Source organism: Triticum urartu, chromosome 7A (assembly GCF_056163025.1).
Source record: "Triticum urartu cultivar PI428250 chromosome 7A, HENAU_Tu73, whole genome shotgun sequence".
Lineage (NCBI taxonomy): Eukaryota > Viridiplantae > Streptophyta > Magnoliopsida > Poales > Poaceae > Triticum > Triticum urartu.
Window position 1 is genome coordinate 681,202,833 of NC_141879.1, and position 18,865 is coordinate 681,221,697.

Genomic DNA, 18,865 nt, shown 5'->3' on the forward strand with positions numbered 1-18,865 from the left:
GTCTCCGGCGGCGCCATTGGTGTCTCCGGCGGCGGCGCCATTGGTGTCTCCGGCGGAGGCGGTATTCGTGTCTCCGGCGCCGGCACGGGCATTGGAGCTTAATTCACCCGGGTGTACACCGACCGGCACCTCGCTAGCAAGCGCCCCCTCCGTCAGTTGCACGCCCGCCGTTGGCGGTGCCTCGACATTAGCCGAGCTCGACGGAATCATGGTAACTAAGCCTCTCGGACGATGACTTCATCTCCTTGCCTTTGACTGGGCATCCCTGACGCCCTGTACATGTTTTCGCAGGGCACCGCCGACGTTCCTTGCACTCTTCTGCACTTCGTGGGCGCCGAGTTGGTCGATGTCGCCAAGGGCAGAATCGTTCAACCAGGCAACCCCATGTTCCACGGTAATCCGATGCCACCCACAATGTATAGGGTTGAAGTGGTTCGGGTGCTGCCAGGCTGCGACGAGCTGTTACCTCCGATTCGACCCGCTGGGGCCGACGAAGAAGATGAGATCACCCTCAGCACCTGCGTAAACTGGCCCCTGCTTTGGCCGAAGAGCCAGATTCATTTGGGGGCGGGGGACACCACCCCACAGACAAGACCGCCAGTCGTGCCGGCGCCAAGCCATGGCAAGAATGCCGCAACGCTACCGGACCTGTCGGACATCCCTATGGCACAGGATCCGGACAGCCCTATGGCACAGGATCTGGACGGTGACGACAACGACGACGGTACATTTACCAAAGTTGATAAGTACTTTGCCGAACATGGGTATGCTGACGAGTTCTGCGGGCCTCTTTCTCAAGAACCCAACCAAGACGACCGCGATCTAGCTGGTATGGCGGAGAAATCCAATTGCAACAGGCGTCGTCTGGTGTTCAGTTCTCAGGACACGCCTCCAGCTCCCGCCTTCATCGAGCCTCAGATAGCTGAGGTGCGAAATATTATCAGCCCCAACATGCTCAAGAAGGCGGTCTGTGAGCAAAACTCGGTCCCATTACAGGAGATCAAGAAGAAGGGACGGAAACGAAAGACTAACAAGGGCGCCGGTGCGAGCCAGCCGGCACCGAGTTCGATCCGTGCTCAGGATGGGCCACCTTCACCTAAGGATATCTCGAGGAGGGTGCATGTGGCGGGTAGGGCGATGCTACCGCCAAATATGCTGAATGCTGCAACCGGTGCTATGCGGAGTCTGCACGACAGTGTTCTTTCTTTGGAGAAGCGGTGTCTCAAAGAGAAGGATGTGGCATACCCGATTTTCGTGGCCAAGGTGCTAGAGGGCAAGGGCTTTGTGGATGGCAACATCGGGGGTACTATCGTCCTGCGGTTTGATGACATCTTTGCTATGTTTAACCTTCATCCGCTACACTACACCTTCGTTCGGCTGTTTTCGCTGAGTATGGAGATGCGGATCATTAGAGACAGGACCCCGGACATCATGATAGTCGACCCCTTCTACATGCGTGCCAAGCACTTGAGCAGCGCTGGGGACCGCCAAGTTGCGAGTTCACACCTCGAAGGCATCATTCTGGCAAACCCAGATAAGGATAACTTCCTTGTGGCTTACTTTCCCGAGTAAGTCATCCCTTAACCGCCCCGTAACATATGATTTCTTAGATTTCAATCGTTCTTTCTTTAACATTCCGTGTTCTGTGCAGTGACACACATTGCGCACTCATCCTCTTAAGCCCGAAATATTCCACGGCCACGTATTTAGACCCGAACCGTAAGTCCAAGATAGACTACACAAATGTCAAGAAAGTTCTTGATGATGTTCTCCCCGCCTACGCCAAATCTGGAGGCACCTTCACCAGGGCAGTTCGTAAGTACGGCAAGCACATGTTCTCACACAATAGGAAGTTCTTCTGCGTCAAGCAGCCGCCTGGCGGTCAGAAGGATGCCTACTACGCCCTCCATCACATGCGGGCGATCGTAAGGGACCATCATCAACTTCTGCTACCAGATAATCTCAAAGATTGGGCCGCGAGCTTGTCGGCAGTCCAGGACGCGGACCTCAGACAAGAATTCTTTCGCATCCAGTCAGAGTTTGCGGACATCATCCATCAAGATGTCCTTCATACCTCGGGGCAGTTCTTCCTCAGATATCAACCGTCCAACAGTGAGATAGATGAAATGCTACAAATGCAGGGTGACAACGACCGTGATTTCATGACCATCACGACAGACGGCGGCTTCATTCACGTTCCTGTCCGATGAGTCGAGTCGAAAGTAGTGATGTGTAGTTCTGAAACATTGATTGGCTCATGTTGTAATTATACTTTAATGAATTCGTATGTCTCTTTGGTTTGGACAGTCGTTCAACTTAGATGTAATCGATGCTATTTATTAGTAGGACCATGAATCGTGCTATTAATGTCTTGCATTTCTCGTCCGATCCTTTTGTTGCATACTTACATATTGCTTATGTATTGTCTGTTGTTTGGCTTGTGCATAGAGATGCCGTCGTATGTCGTGTACAAGGGTAAGGTTCCCGGAGTCTACGACGACTGGGAGGAGTGTCAGAGACAGGTTCACCATTTCAGCGGTAACAGTTACAAAGGGTACACCACTAGGGCGGAGGCCGAATGTAGATACTCCCGCTATCTAGAGGGAGAGAGGAGGGAGCGTTGGAGGAACCGGATGAAGACCAGTTTGATCACGATGATGCTCATCGTGATGACCACAGCTCTCTTCTATGTGATGGTAGTTTAGATGATCGATATCGACTTGTAATGTGAAGGCAAACTCGATACTCACGGTCTTGAGACTTGTAATGTTTTATCTTTGTTCGGTCTTTTGAATTCGGAGACTAATATGATGAATTGTATTCGGAGACTAATCTTCTATTGTATTCGATGAATCTGATGTTGCTGTGTGCTGCTGTCTATATTCTGTCCAATAATATATTTTGTAACCTGTGCAAAAATCAGAAAAGCAAAAAAAAATAAAACTTAATATTCATACTAATGGCGCACCACACAAGACACTAATGGCGCACTGTGATCATCACACTAATGGCGCATTAACTGCTGGTGCGCCATTAGAATGCCAAAGCACATGGGTACATATGGCTCCCTGGGAGGCATTCTAATGGCGCACTGCAGGCTATACTAATGGCGCACTACGTGATGCGCCATTAGAACACCAGATACTAATGGCGCACCGGTGGTGCGCCATTAGAATTTAATTCTAATGGCGTGATGCTAGTGGCGCACCGGTAGTGCGCCATTAGAAGGCAAATTCGGTGCGCCACTAGCATGCCTTTTCCTAGTAGTGTAAGGTTAGGGTTTCTCATTATGTCGTAAAATTTGGTGCCAGGTGCTTCAGATCTATGCAAGGGTTCAAGGGCGATGACTGTGTGTCTAGGTTGCTGGTCTTTAGGGGTACATAAACGAAGACTTCCTGTCATCGACAAAGTAGAGCCGGCTTCGGTAGGGCAGCAGCGACAGTGGTGGTTGTTCGGTTGCGTCGGTATCTCGATCTAAATTTTTATTATGTTTGAGATTCTTTGTATTTCCGGTGAAGTTTTACTGTAGATCTGATGTCTTTTGAGAAAAAAGAGCATGAGAAACGTTCATGCGATGATAATTCCTTAGATGTTTTCACTTTTCACCCGTGCATTTTACGCCGCAGCACAATGGCCTACATTGCTTTCAGGACCGGCGGGACGCTGATAGACTGAATCTCACTTTTATTGGGAAAAAAATGAACGAGACACGCCGGCGCCTTCGGGTCAATCACGTTGTGCACTCCGGCGGACCATGAGCTCGTTCACCAGTTGTCCAATGTCACCGTATGACGATCCACCCTTCTCCACCGCATTTCTTGCCTTGGCACCGAGATCTTGAGCCGTCTTCTGTATTGCCTCACCCCGAACCTCCATCAATCTCCTGACAGACTCGGCAATTACGCCGCCTCCGATCACCCGGTGGGCCTCCGGCTCCGCAGATGACGCATAGTCCTTGGCACCCACGCTGACGCCCAGCTCAAGCACCTCCACGACGAGCTTCTCGTTGTAGAACCGGTCAGCATATCGTGGCCAAGTCACCATTGGCACGCCGGCGCTCACGGCCTCCAGTATCGAGTTCCACCCGCAGTGCATCACAAAGCAGCCCACGGTTGGGTGGTTTAGGATGAGCACCTGTGGCGCCCAGCCACAGATGATGTGCCCACACAAAGCTGTCGGGAAGCCTTCCGGCATCCATAGGTCTGATGATGTCGGAGAGGTCGAGGCCCACACAAAGTTCTTTCCTGAGAGGTCGAGGCCGCGGGCGAGCTCCCGTAGCTGCTCCGGCGAGAAGCTAGTCTGGGTGCCAAATGCGACGTACGCAACCGAGCCGGCCGGCTTGGCGTCGAGCCAACGGAGGCAGCCGGCCGCCACCGGGGAGAGCACGTCTGCACCTCTTGACGCCACGTCCTTGCTGCCGCTGGCGAGCGCGACTGTTAGACTTTGTAACGTAGTCCAACTGTGTAAACTGTATATTGTGTAACCTTATAAATATATGTGATAGGCCACCCCTAGAGGGTTGAGACAGTTCCCATAAATCCTACGTTTAACATGGTATCAGACTAAACCTAGGACCTACTCCACCTCCACCTCAGCCGCCGCCGCCGCTGCTGCCATGACCGCTTCTGCCTCCAGTTCTGCCAGCTCCGGGGCCATCCCCGTGACGCTGGCCGCTCTTCTCAATCTTCCCACCCACGCTGGTGCATCACCGCGGCCCCAAGTCTTCGGCACCACCGCCGTTGGTTCTTTATTCTCGACTCCAATCCCGCCGTCTCCCGCGCCATCGACGGTGGCGGCCTCCGCCGCCACGATGATGGCACCACCTGCAGCCACTGTTGGCTCGTCCCCGACACTCGCCATCATGCCGGCGGCCTCGGGGGCCTCCACTGATCAGCCTGCGGGTGTGGCACCCGAAGCCCCTGCGCTCTCTGCTGTTGCTACCATCGACGTCGCCATGATCTCCGGACCGTTCCACTTCGACAACCTAATCACGACTCGTCTCATGCCGAACAACTATTTGTTTTGGCGTGCCAAGGTTCTACCGCTGCTCCGCAGCCGCTCCCTCCTTGGCTATGTCGATGGCTCCCTCCCGTGTCCGCCGCAGGTTATCCACACCGTCCACGGCCTAGCCATTAACCCGGCGCACCGTGTCTGGGTGCAGCAAGACCAAGCAATCCTCTCCGCCATCCAGGGTTCCCTCGGAAACGGGTTTGCTAGCCTTTGCCTCTTCGCTGCCTCCTCCTTGGATGCGTGGACGACTGTAGAGCATGCGTTTGCATAGACCTACACCGCCCACTCGATGGCTCTTCGCAGCAAGCTTGATGATATCAAGAAACTGGACTCATCTGCCACAACGTACTTCAACAAAATCAAGGTCTTGGCGGATACATTGACCTCCATTGGTCGACCGCTGAGTGATGAGGAGTTCGCCAGCTACGTTATTAAGGGTCTCGATGCCGACTACGACAACCTTGCCGAGGCCGTCCACAACGCCAAGCCGCCACTTCCTCCGCACGAGCTCTTCTCCCGCCTGCTCTTCACCGAGCAACACATCGAAGCACGCCGCTCCGTTGCCACCATCGCTGACCAGCCAGTGGCCTTTTGGGCATCGCGTGGCCAGCGCCCTGCTATCTCTTGAGCTTGCATTGGATTTCCCCGAAGAGGAAGGGATGATGCAGCAGAGTAGCGTAAGTATTTCCCTCAGTTTTTGAGAACCAAGGTATCAATCCAGTAGGAGGCCATGCTCAAGTCCCTCGTACCTGCACAAAACGATAGCTACTCACAACTAACGCGATTAGGGGTTGTCAATCCCTTCACGGTCACTTACGAGAGTGAGATCTGATAGATATAATATTTTTGGTATTTTTGGTATAGAGATGCAAATTAAAAAGTAAAGACAAAGTAAAAAAGCAAAGCAAGATTAAAGTGATGGAGATTGATATGATAAGAATAGACCCGGGGGCCATAGGTTTCACTAGTGGCTTCTCTCAAGCGCATAAGTATTCTACGGTGGGTGAACAAATTACTGTTGAGAAATTGACAGAATTGAGCATAGTTATGAGAATATCTAGGCATGATCATGTATATAGGCATCACGTCCGTGACAAGTAGACCGAAACGATTCTGCATCTACTACTATTACTCCACTCATCGACCGCTATCCAGCATGCATCTAGAGTATTAAGTTAAAAACAGAGTAACGCTTTAAGCAAGATGACATGATGTAGAGAGATAATTCGAAGAGACTTTCAAAGATAACCAATCATACATAAAAGAATTCAGAGAAGATTCAAATATTATGCATAGATAGACTTGATCATAAACCCACAATTCATCGGTCTCAACAAACACACCGCAAAAAGAAGAAGATTACATCGAATAGATCTCCACAAGAGAGGGGGAGAACTTTGTATTGAGATCCAAAAAGAGAGAAGAAGCCATCTAGCTACTAACTATGGACCCGAAGGTCTGAGGTAAACTACTCACACTTCATCGGAGAGGCTATGATGATGTAGAAGCCCTCCGTGATGACGGCCCTCTCCGGCGGAGCTCCGGAACAGGCCACAAGATGGGATCTCGTGGATACAGAAAGTTGCGGCGGTGGAATTAGGTTTTTGGCTCCTCTTCTGGTTGTTTGGTGGTACGTAGGTATATATAGGAGGAAGGAGTACGTCGGTGGAGCACCGAGGGGCCCACGAGGCAGGGGGCGCGCCCTAGGGGGGTGCCCCCCACCCTCGTGATCACCTCTTTGACTCCTTGGAGTAGGATCCAAGTCTCCTGGATCACGTTCGGTGAGAAAATCACGTTCCCGAAGGTTTTATTCCGTTTGGACTCCGTTTGATATTCTGTTTCTCCGAAATACTGAAATAGGCAAAAAAACAGCAATTCTGGGCTGGGCCTCCGGTTAATAGGTTAGTCCCAAAAATAACATAAAAGTGGAAAATAAAGCCCAATATAGTCCAAAACAGTAGATAATATAGCATGGAGCAATCAAAAATTATAGAAACGTTGGAGACATATCAGGCATCCCCAAGCTTAATTCCTGCTCGTCCTCGAGTAGGTAAATGATAAAAAGGGAATTTTTGATGCGGAGTGCTACTTGGCATAATTTCAATGCAAATCTTCTTAATTTTGATATGAATATTCAGATTCGAAAGATTCAAGACAAAAGTTTATATTGACATAAAAATAATAATACTTCAAGCATACTAACAAAGCAATTATGTCTTCTCAAAATATCATGGCCAAAGAAAGTTATCCCTAAAAAATCATATAGTCTGGCTATGCTCTATCTTCACCACACAAATGTTGGGGAATGTAGTAATTTCAAAAATTTCCTACGCACACGCAAGATCATGGTGATGCATAGCAACGAGAGGGGAGAGTGTTGTCTACGTACCCTCGTAGACCGACAGCGGAAGCGTTATGACAACGCGGTTGATGTAGTCGTACGTCTTCACGGCCCGACCGATCAAGCACCGAAACTACGGCACCTCCGAGTTCTAGCACATGTTCAGCTCGATGACGATCCCCGGACTCCCATCCAGCAAAGTGTCGGGGAAGAGTTCCGTTGGCACGACGGCGTGGTGACGATCTTGATGTTATACTGTCGCAGGGCTTCGCCTAAGCACCACTACAATATTATCGGGGACTATGGTGGAGGGGGGCACCGCACACGGCTAAGAGAATGATCTTGAAGATCAACTTGTGTGTCTAGAGGTGCCCCCTGCCCCGTATATAAAGAAGCAAGGGGGGGTACGGCCGGCCCTAGGAGGAGGCGCGCAGGAGAAGTCCTACTCCTACTGGGAGTAGGACTCCCCCCTTTCCCTAGTTGGGTTAGGACTTGGGGGGAAGGAGGAGAGGGAAGAAAGGAAAGGGGGGGCCCCGCCCCCCCCCCCTCCTTGTCCAATTCGGACTTGGGGGGGAAGGGGCGCGCGGCAGCCCCTAGGCCTCCTCTCCTCTTCCTCCACTAGGCCCATTAAGGCCCATTAGGTTACCGGGGGGTTCCGGTAACCTCCCGCTACTCCGGTAAAATGCCGATTTCACCCGGAACACTTCCGATGTCCAAACATAGGCTTCCAATATATCAATCTTTATGTCTCAACCATTTCGAGACTCCTCTTCATGTCCGTGATCACATCCGGGACTCCGAACAAACTTCGGTACATCAAAATATATAAACTCATAATGAAACTGTCATCGTAACATTAAGCGTGAGGACCCTATGGGTTCGAGAACAATGTAGACATGACCAAGACATGTCTCCGGTCAATAACCAATAGCGGAACCTGGATGCTCATATTGGCTCCCACATATTCTACGAAGATCTTTATCGGTCAGACCGCATAACAACATACGTTGTTCCCTTTGTCATCGGTATGTTACTTGCCCGAGATTCGATCGTCGGTATCTCTATACCTAGTTCAATCTTGTTACCGGCAAGTCTCTTTACTCGTTTCGTAATACATCATCTCGCAACTAACTCATTAGTTGCAATGCTTGCAAGGCTTATGTGATGTGCATTACCGAGAGGGCCCAGAGATACCTCTCCGACAATCGGAGTGACAAATCCTAATCTCAAAATACGCCAACCCATCATGTACCTTTGGAGACACCTGTAGAGCTCCTTTATAATCACTCAGTTATGTTGTGACGTTTGGTAGCACACAAAGTGTTCCTCCGGCAAACGGGAGTTGCATAATTTCATAGTCATAGGAACATGTATAAGTCATGAAGAAAGCAATAGCAACATACTAAACGATCGGGTGCTAAGCTAATGGAATGGGTCATGTCAATCACATCATTCTCCTAATGATGTGATCCCGTTAATCAAATGATAACACATGTCTATGGTTAGGAAACATAACCATCTTCGATTAACGAGCTAGTCAAGTAGAGGCATACTAGTGACGTTTAGTTTGTCTATGTATTCACACAAGTATTATGTTTCTGGTTAATACAATTCTAGCATGAATAATAAACATTTATCATGATATAAGGAAATAAAATAATAACTTTATTATTGCCTCTAGGGCACATTTCCTTCAGTCTCCCACTTGCACTAGAGTCCATAATCTAGTTCACATCGCCATGTGATTTAACATCAATAGTTCACATCACCATGTGATTAACACCCATAGTTCACATCGAGATGTGACCAACACCCAAAGGGTTTACTAGAGTCTATAATCTAGTTCACATCGCTATGTGATTAACACCCAAAGAGTACTGAGGTGTGATCATGTTTTGCTTGTGAGAGAAGTTTAGTCAACGGGTCTGCCACATTAAGATCCGTAAGTATTTTGCAAATTTCTATGTCAACAATGCTCTGCATGGAGCTACTCTAGCTAATTGCTCCCACTTTCAATATGTATCCAGATTGAGACTTAGAGTCATCTGGATCAGTGTCAAAATTTGCATCGACGTAACCCTTTACGACGAACCTTTTGTCACCTCCATAATCGAGAAACATATCCTTATTCCACTAAGGATAATTTTGACCAATGTCCAGTGATCTACTCCTAGATCACTATTGTACTCCCTTGCCAAAGTCAGGGCAGGGTATACAATAGGTCTGATACACAGCATGGCATACTTTATAGAACCTATGGCTAAGGCATAGGGAATGACTTTCATTCTCTCTCTATCTTCTGCCGTGGTCGGGTTTTGAGTCTTACTCAACTTCACACCTTGTAACACAGACAAGAACTTCTTATTTGACTGTTCCATTTTGAACTACTTCAAAATCTTGTCAAGGTATGTACTTGTTGAAAAACTTATCAAGCATCTTGACATATCTCTATAGATCTTGATGCTCAATGTGTAAGCAGCTTCACCGAGGTCTTTCTTTGAAAAACTCCTTTCAAATATTCCTTTATGCTTTGCAAAATAATTCTACATTATCTCCGATCAACAATATATCTTTCACATATACTTATTAGAAATGTTGTAGTGCTCCCACTCACTTTCTTGTAAATACAGGCTTCACCGCAAGTCTGTATAAAACTATAAGCTTTGATCAACTTATCAAAGCGTATATTCCAACTCCGAGATGCTTGCACCAGTCCATAGATGGATCGCTGGAGCTTGCATACTTTGTTAGCACCTTTAGGATTGACAAAACTTTCTTGTTGCATCATATACAACTCTTCTTTAATAAATCCATTAAGGAATGTAGTTTTGTTTATCCATTTGCCAGATTTCATAAAATGTGGCAATTGCTAACATGATTCGGACAGACTTAAGCATAGATACGATTGAGAAACTCTCATCGTAGTCAACACCTTGAACTTGTCGAAAACCTTTTTGCGACAATTCTAGCTTTGTAGATAGTAACACTACTATCAGCGTCTGTCTTCCTCTTGAAGATCCATTTAATCTCAATGGCTCGCCGATCAATGGGCAAGTCAATCAAAGTCCATACTTTGTTCTCATACATGGATCTCATCTCAGATTTCATGGCCTCAAGACATTTCGCAGAATCTGGGCTCATCATCGCTTCCTCATAGTTCGTAGGCTCATCATGGTCAAGTAACATGACCTCCAGAACAGGATTACTGTACCACTCTGGTGCGGATCTCACTCTGGTTTACTTATGAGGTTCGGTAGTAACTTGATCTGAAGTTACATGATCATCATCATTAGCTTCCTCACTGATTGGTGTAGTAGTCACAGGAACAGATTTGTGTGCTGAACTACTTTCCAATAAGGGAGCAGGTACAGTTACCTCATCAAGTTCTACTTTCCTCCCACTCACTTCTTTCAAGAGAACTCCTTCTCTAGAAAGGATCCATTCAAAGCAACGAATATCTTGCCTTCGGATCTGTGATAGAAGGTGTACCCAACATTTTCTTTTGTGTATCCTATGAAGACGCACTTCTCCGATTTGGGTTTGAGCTTATCAGGTTGAAACTTTTTCACATAAGCATTGCAACCTCAAACTTTAAGAAACGACAGCTTGGGTTTCTTGCCAAACCATAGTTCATACGGTGTCGTCTCAACGGATTTAGATGATGCCCTATTTAACGTGAATGCAGTTGTCTCTAATGTATAACCCCAAAATGATAGTGGTAGATCGGTAAGAGACATCATAGATTGCACCATATCTAATAAAGTACGGTTATGACGTTCGGACACACCATTACACTTTGGTGTTCCAGGTGGCGTGAGTAGTGAAACTATTTCACATTGTTTTTAACCGAAGGCCAAACTCGTAACTCAAATATTTTACTTCTGCGATCATATCGTAGAAACTTTTCTTTTTGTTACAATGATTCTCCACTTCACTCTGAAATTCTTTGAACTTTTCAAATGTTTCAGACTTGTGTTTCATCAAGTAGATATACTCATATCTGCTCAAATCATCTGTGAAGATCAGAAAATAATGATACCTGCCATGAGCCTCAATATTCATCGGACCACATACATCAGTATGTATGATTTCCAACAAATTTGTTGCTCGCTCCATTGTTCCGGAGAACGGAGTCTTAGTCATCTTTCCCATGAGGCATGGTTCACAAGCATCAACTGATTCATAATCAAGTGATTCCAAAAGCCCATCAGCATGGATTTTCTTCATGCGCTTTACACCAATATGACCTAAACGGCAGTGCCACAAATAAGTTGCACCATCATTATTAACTTTGCATCTTTTGGTTTCAATATTATGAATATGTGTATCACTACGGTCGAGATCCAACGAACCATTTTCATTGGGTGTGTAACCATATAAGGTTTTATTCATGTAAACAGAACAACAATTTATTCCCTTACTTAAATGAATAACCGTATTGCAATAAACATGATCAAATCATATTCACGCATAATGCAAACACCAAATAACACTTATTTAGGTTCAACACTAATGCCAAAAGTATAGGGAGTGTGCGATGATGATCATATCAATCTTGGAACCACTTCCAACACACATCGTCACTTCACCCTTAACTAGTCTATGTTCATTCTGCAACTCCTGTTTCGAGTTACTACTCTTAGCAACTGAACCAGTATCAAATACCGAGGGGTTGCTACGAACACTAGTAAAATACACATCAATAATCTGTATATCAAATATACCTTTGTTCACTTTGCCATCCTTCTTATCCGCCAAATACTTGGGGCAGTTCCGCTTCCAGTGACCAGTCCCTTTGCAGTAGAAGCACTTAGTCTCAGGCTTAGGACCAGACTTGGGCTTCTTCACTTGAGCAGCAACTTGTTTGCCGTTCTTCTTGAAGTTCCCCTTCTTCCATTTGCCCTTTTCTTGAAACTAGTGGTCTTGTCTACCATCATCACTTGATATTTTTCTTGATTTCTACCTTCGTCAATTTCAGCATTACGAAGAGCTTGGGGATCGTTTCCGTTATCCTTTGCATATCATAGTTCATCACGAAGTTCTACTAACTTGGTGATGGTGACTAGAGAATTCTGTCAATCACTATTTTATCTGGAAGATTAACTCCCACTTGATTCAAGCGATTTTAGTACCCAGACAATCTGAGTACATGCTCACTGCTTGAGCTATTCTCCTCCATCTTTTAGCTATAGAACTTGTTGGAGACTTCATATCTCTCAACTCGGGTATTTGCTTGAAATATTAAATTCAACTCCTGGAACATCTCATATGGTCCATGACGTTCAAAACGTCTTTGAAGTCCCGATTCTAAGCCGTTTAAGCATGGTGCACTAAACTATCAAGTAGTCATCATATTGAGCTAGCCAAATGTTCATAACATCTGCATCTGCTCCTGCAATAGGTTTGTCACCTAGCGGTGCATCAAAGACATAATTTTTCTGTGCAGCAATGAGGATAAACCTCAAATCACGGATCCAATCCGCATCATTGCTACTAACATCTTTCAACTTAGTTTTCTCTAGGAACATATCAAAAATAAAACAGGGGATCTAAACGCGAGCTATTGATCTACAACATAGATATGCTAATACTACCAGGACTAAGTTCATGATAAATTAAAGTTCAATTAATCATATTACTTAAGAACTCCCACTTAGATAGACATCCCTCTAATCCTCCAAGTGATCATGTGATCCAAATCAACTAAACCATGTCCGATCATCACGTGAGATGGAGTAGTCTCAATGGTGAACATCACTATGTTGATCATATCTACTATATGATTCGCGCTCGACCTTTCGGTCTCCGTGTTCCGAGGCCATATCTGTTATATGCTAGGCTTGTCAAGTTTAACCTGACTATTCCGTGTGTGCAACTGTTTTGCACCCATTGTATTTAAACGTAGAGCCTATCACACCCGATCATCACGTGGTGTCTCAGCACGAAGAACTTTCGCAACGGTGCATACTCAGGGAGAACACTTGTACCTTGATAATTAGTGAGAGATCATCTTATAAAGCTACCGTCGAACTAAGCAAAATAAGATGTATAAAAGATAAACATCACATGCAATCAAAATATGTGACATGATATGGCCATCATCATCTTGTGCCTTTGATCTCCATCTCCAAAGTATCGTCATGATTTCCATCATCACCGGCATGACACCATGATCTCCATCATCTTGATCTATATCAATGTGTCGTCACATGGTTGTCTCGCCAACAATTTCTCTTGCAACTATTGCTATCGCATAGCGATAAAGTAAAGCAATTATTTGGTGCTTGCATCTTATGCAATAGAGAGATAACCATAAGGCTTTTGCCTGTTGCCAGTAACTTCAACAAAACATGATCATCTCATACAATAACTTATATCTCATCATGTCTTGACCATATCACATCACAACATGCCCTGCAAAAACAAGTTAGACGTCCTCTACTTTGTTGTTGCAAGTTTTACGTGGCTGCTACGGGCTGAGCAAGAACCGTTCTTACCTACGCATCAAAACCACAACAATACTTTGTCAAGTTGGTGTTGTTTTAACCTTCGCAAGGACCGGGCGTAGCCACACTCGGTTCAACTAAAGTTGGAGAAACTGACACCCGCCAGCCACCTGTGTGCAAAGCACGTCTGTAGAACCAGTCTTGCGTAAGCGTACGTGTAATGTCGGTCCGGGCCGCTTCATCCAACAATACCGCCAAACCATAGTGTGACATGCTGGTAAGCAGTATGACTTATATCGCCCACAACTCACTTGTGTTCTACTCATGCACAACATCAACGCATAAAACCTAGGCTCTGATGCCACTGTTGGGGAATGTAGTAATTTCAAAAATTTCCTACGCACATGCAAGATCATGGTGATGCATAGCAACGAGAGGGGAGAGTGTTGTCTACGTACCCTCGTAGACCGACAGCGGAAGCGTTATGACAACGCGGTTGACGTAGTCGTACGTCTTCACGGCCCGACCGATCAAGCACCGAAACTATGGCACCTCCGAGTTCTAGCACAAGTTCAGCTCGATGACGATCCCTGGACTCCGATCCAGCGAAGTGTCGGGGAAGAGTTCCATCAGCACGATGGCGTGGTGACGATCTTGATGTTCTACTGTCGCAGGGCTTCGCCTAAGCACCACTACAATATTATCAAGGACTATGGTGGAGGGGGGTACCGCACATGGCTAAGAGAACGATCTTGAAGATCAACTTGTGTGTCTAGAGGTGCCCCCCTGCCCCCGTATATAAAGAAGCAAGGGGGGTGCGGCCGGCCCTAGGAGGAGGCGCGCAGGAGGAGTCCTACTCCTACCGGGAGTAGGACTCCCCCCTTTCCCTAGTTGGATTAGGACTTGGGGGGGGAGGAGGAGAGGGAAGAAACGAAAGGGGGGGTGCCGCCCCCCTCCTTGTCCAATTCGGACTTGGGGGGGAAGGGGCGCGCGGAAGCCCCTAGGCCTCCTCTCCTCTTCCTCCACTAGGCCCATTAAGGCCCATTAGGTTACCGGGGGGTTCCGGTAACCTCCTGGTACTCCGGTAAAATGCCGATTTCACCCAGAACACTTCCGATGTCCAAACATAGGCTTCCAATATATCAATCTTTATGTCTCGACCATTTCGAGACTCCTCGTCATGTCCGTGATCACATCCGGGACTCCGAACAAACTTTGGTATATCAAAATATATAAACTCATAATGAAACTGTCATCGTAACATTAAGCATGCGGACCCTATGGGTTCGAGAACAATGTAGACATGACCAAGACATGTCTCCGGTCAATAACCAATAGCGGAACCTGGATGCTCATATTGGCTCCCACATATTCTACGAAGATCTTTATCGGTCAGACCGCATAACAACATACGTTGTTCCCTTTGTCATTGGTATGTTACTTTCCCGAGATTCGATTGTCGGTATATCTATACCTAGTTCAATCTCGTTACCGGCAAGTCTCTTTACTCGTTTCGTAATACATCATCTCGCAACTAACTCATTAGTTGCAATGCTTGCAAGGCTTATGTGATGTGCATTACCGAGAGGGCCCAGAGATACCTCTCCGACAATCGGAGTGACAAATCCTAATCTCGAAATACGCCAAACCAACATGTACCTTTGGAGACACCTGTAGAGCTCCTTTATAATCACTCAGTTACGTGGTGACATTTGGTAGCACACAAAGTGTTCCTCCGGCAAACGGGAGTTGCATAATCTCATAGTCATAGGAACATGTATAAGTCGTGAAGAAAGCAATAACAACATACTAAACAATCGGGTGCTAAGCTAATGGAATGGGTCATGTCAATCACATCATATTCCTAATGATGTGATCCCGTTAATCAAATGATAACACATGTCTATGGTTAGGAAACATAACCATCTTCGATTAACGAGCTAGTCAAGTAGAGGCATACTAGTGACGTTTAGTTTGTCTATGTATTCACACAAGTATTATGTTTCCGGTTAATACAATTCTAGCATGAATAATAAACATTTATCATGATATAAGGAAATAAAATAATAACTTTATTATTGCCTCTAGGGCATATTTCCTTCAACAAAGTATTTAAATCATGCACAACCCCGATGACAAGCCAAGCAATTGTTTCATACTCTAACTTTTTCAAAACTTTTTCAATCTTCACGCAATACATGAGCGTGAGCCATGGATATAGCACTATAGGTGGAATAGAACGGCGGTTGTGGAGAAGACAAAAAGGAGAAGATAGTCTCACATCAACTACGCGTATCAACGGGCTATGGAGATGTCCATCAATAGATATCAATGTGAGTGAGTAGGGATTGCCATGCAACGGATGCACTAGAGCTATAAGTATATGAAAGCTCAAAAAGAAACTAAGTGGGTGTGCATCCAACTTGCTTGCTCATGAAGACCTAGGGCAATTTGAGGAACCCCATCATTGGAATATACAAGCCAAGTTCTATAATGAAAGATTCCCACTAGTATATGAAAGTGATAACATGAGAGACTCTCTACTATGAAGATCATGGTGCTACTTTGAAGCACAACTGTGTTAAAAGGATAGTAACATTGTCCCTTCTCTCTTTTTCTCTCATTTTTTTATTCGGGCCTTTTCTCTTTTTTTATGGCCTCTTTTATTTCTCTTTTTATTTGGGCTTCTTTGGCCTCTTTTATTTATTTTTCGTCCAGAGTCTCATCCCGACTTATGGGGGAATCATAGTCTCCATCATTCTTTCCTCACTTGGGACAATGCTCTAAAAATGATGATCATCACACTTTTATTTTTCTTACAACTCAACAATTACAACTCGATACTTAGAACAAAATATGACTCTATATGAATGCCTCCGGCGGTGTACCGGGATATGCAGTATGACAATGATGAATGTGTCATGATAAACGGAACGGTGGAAAGTTGCATGGCAATATATCTCAGAATGGCTATGGAAATGCCATAATAGGTAGGTATGGTGGCTGTTTTGAGGAAGGTATATGGTGGGTGTATGATACCGGCGAAAGGTGCGCGGTATTAGAGAGGCTAGCAAAGGTGGAAGGGTGAGAGTGCGTATAATCCATGGACTCAACATTAGTCATAAAAAACTCATATACTTATTGCAAAAATCTAGAAGTTATCAAAGCAAAGTATTACGCGCATGCTCCTAGGGGGATAGATTGGTAGGAAAAGACCATCGCTCGTCCCCGACCGCCACTCATAAGGAAAGCAATCAATAAATAAATCATGCTCCGACTTCATCACATAACGGTTCACCATACGTGCATGCTACGGGAATCACAAACTTTAACACAAGTATTCTTTAAATTCACAACTACTCAACTAGCATGACTCTAATATTATCACCTCCATATCTCAAAACAATTATCATGGTTCAATCTTTTCTTAGTATTCAACACACTCAAAAGAAAGTTTCACAAATCTTGAATACCAAGCATATTATTATTAAGCAAATTACCATGCTATTAAGAGACTCTCAAAATAATTTAAGTGAAGCATGAGAGATCAATAGTTTCTTTAAAACGAATCCACCACCATGCTCTAAAAGATCTAAGTGAAGCACATAGAGCAAAACTACATAACTCAAAACATATAAGTGAAGCACATAGAGTAAAATTATAACGCTCAAAAGATATAAGTGAAGCACATAGAGCAAAACTACATAGCTCAAAAGATATAAGTGAAGCACATAGAGTATTCTATCAAATTTTAATTCATGTATGGCTCTCTCAAAAGGTGTGTACAGCAAGGATGATTGTGGCATACTAAAACACAAAGACAAAAAAAGTATAAGACGCTCCAAGCAAAACACATATCATGTTGGTGAATAAAAATATAGCTCCAAGTAAATTACCGATGGAAGTGGACGAGAGAGGGGATGCCTTCCGGGGCATCCCCAAGCTTTGAATTTTTGGTGTCCTTGGATTATCTTGGGGGTGCCATGGGCATCCCCAAGCTTAGGCTCTTGCCACTCCTTGTTCCATAATCCATCAAAAGAATTCACCCAAAACTTGAAAACTTCACAACACAAAACTTAAAGTAGAAAACTCATGAGCTCCGTTAGCGAAAGAAAACAAAAAAAAACACTTCAAGGTACTGTAATGAACTCATTCTTTATTTATATTGGTGTTAAACCTACTGTATTCCAACTTCTCTATGGATTATAAACTATTTTACTAGCCATAGATTCATCAAAATAAGCGAACAACACACGAAAAACAGAATCTGTCAAAAACAGAACAGTCTGTAGTAATCTGTAGCTAGCGCAAGATATGGAACCCCAAAAATTCTAAAATAAATTTATGGACGTGAGGAATTTATCTATTAATCATCTGCCAAAATAATTAACTAAATAGCACTCTTCAAATAAAAATGACAGCAGTTCTCGTGAGCGCTAAAGTTTCTGTTTTTTACAGCAAGTTCAACAAGACTTTCCCCAAGTCTTCCCAACGGTTCTACTTGGCACAAACACTAATTAAACACAAAAACAAAACCAAAACAGAGGCTAAATAAATTACTTATTAGTAAACAGGAGCATAAAGCAAGGAATGAAAATAAAATTGGGTTGCCTCCCAACAAGCGCTATCGTTTAACGCCCCTAGCTAGGCATAAAAGCGAGGATAGATCTAGGTATTGCCATCTTTGGTAGGCAATTCTTCGATGAGGCATCTATTTCCCTTAGGAATTTCTTTCTTTCTAGTGATTATCAAACTTTTAGGCACAAGATCGAAAAATTCATTTGTAGCAATTGGTTCCTTCATGATAGCAAAAAAGATTGGGATGAATACTTAATAGATTTAAGATCAGCAGTTTCTTTACTAGATGATTCACCCTTATTTTTAGGAACATACATAAGCTTGGCAATTTTAGTAGGAGGACTTGGAGTATTCTTTATGGAAGAAAAAGCGGTTCCCAAGTTTGTAATGATACCCTCAAGTTTATCAATTCTAGTAGAATCTAAGTTTATCTTCTCATTAACTATGGGTTCCTTTTCCTTAATATTTTTCAAAGTCATTCCTACCTTAG

General features: G+C 44.9%; 1 protein-coding gene across 1 annotated transcript in view; it reads right to left on the reverse strand.

Annotated features, from left to right (window-relative positions):
• Positions 1 to 3,726: 3,726 nt before the first annotated feature.
• LOC125519325 (scopoletin glucosyltransferase-like) overlaps positions 3,727 to 18,865 on the reverse strand; it is an 80,978-nt gene continuing 65,839 nt past the window's right edge. The window contains exon 5 of the mRNA XM_087533808.1: positions 3,727 to 4,420. Coding sequence (XP_087389934.1) covers positions 3,727 to 4,420 — 694 coding nt within the window. The remainder of the gene's footprint in view (positions 4,421 to 18,865) is intronic.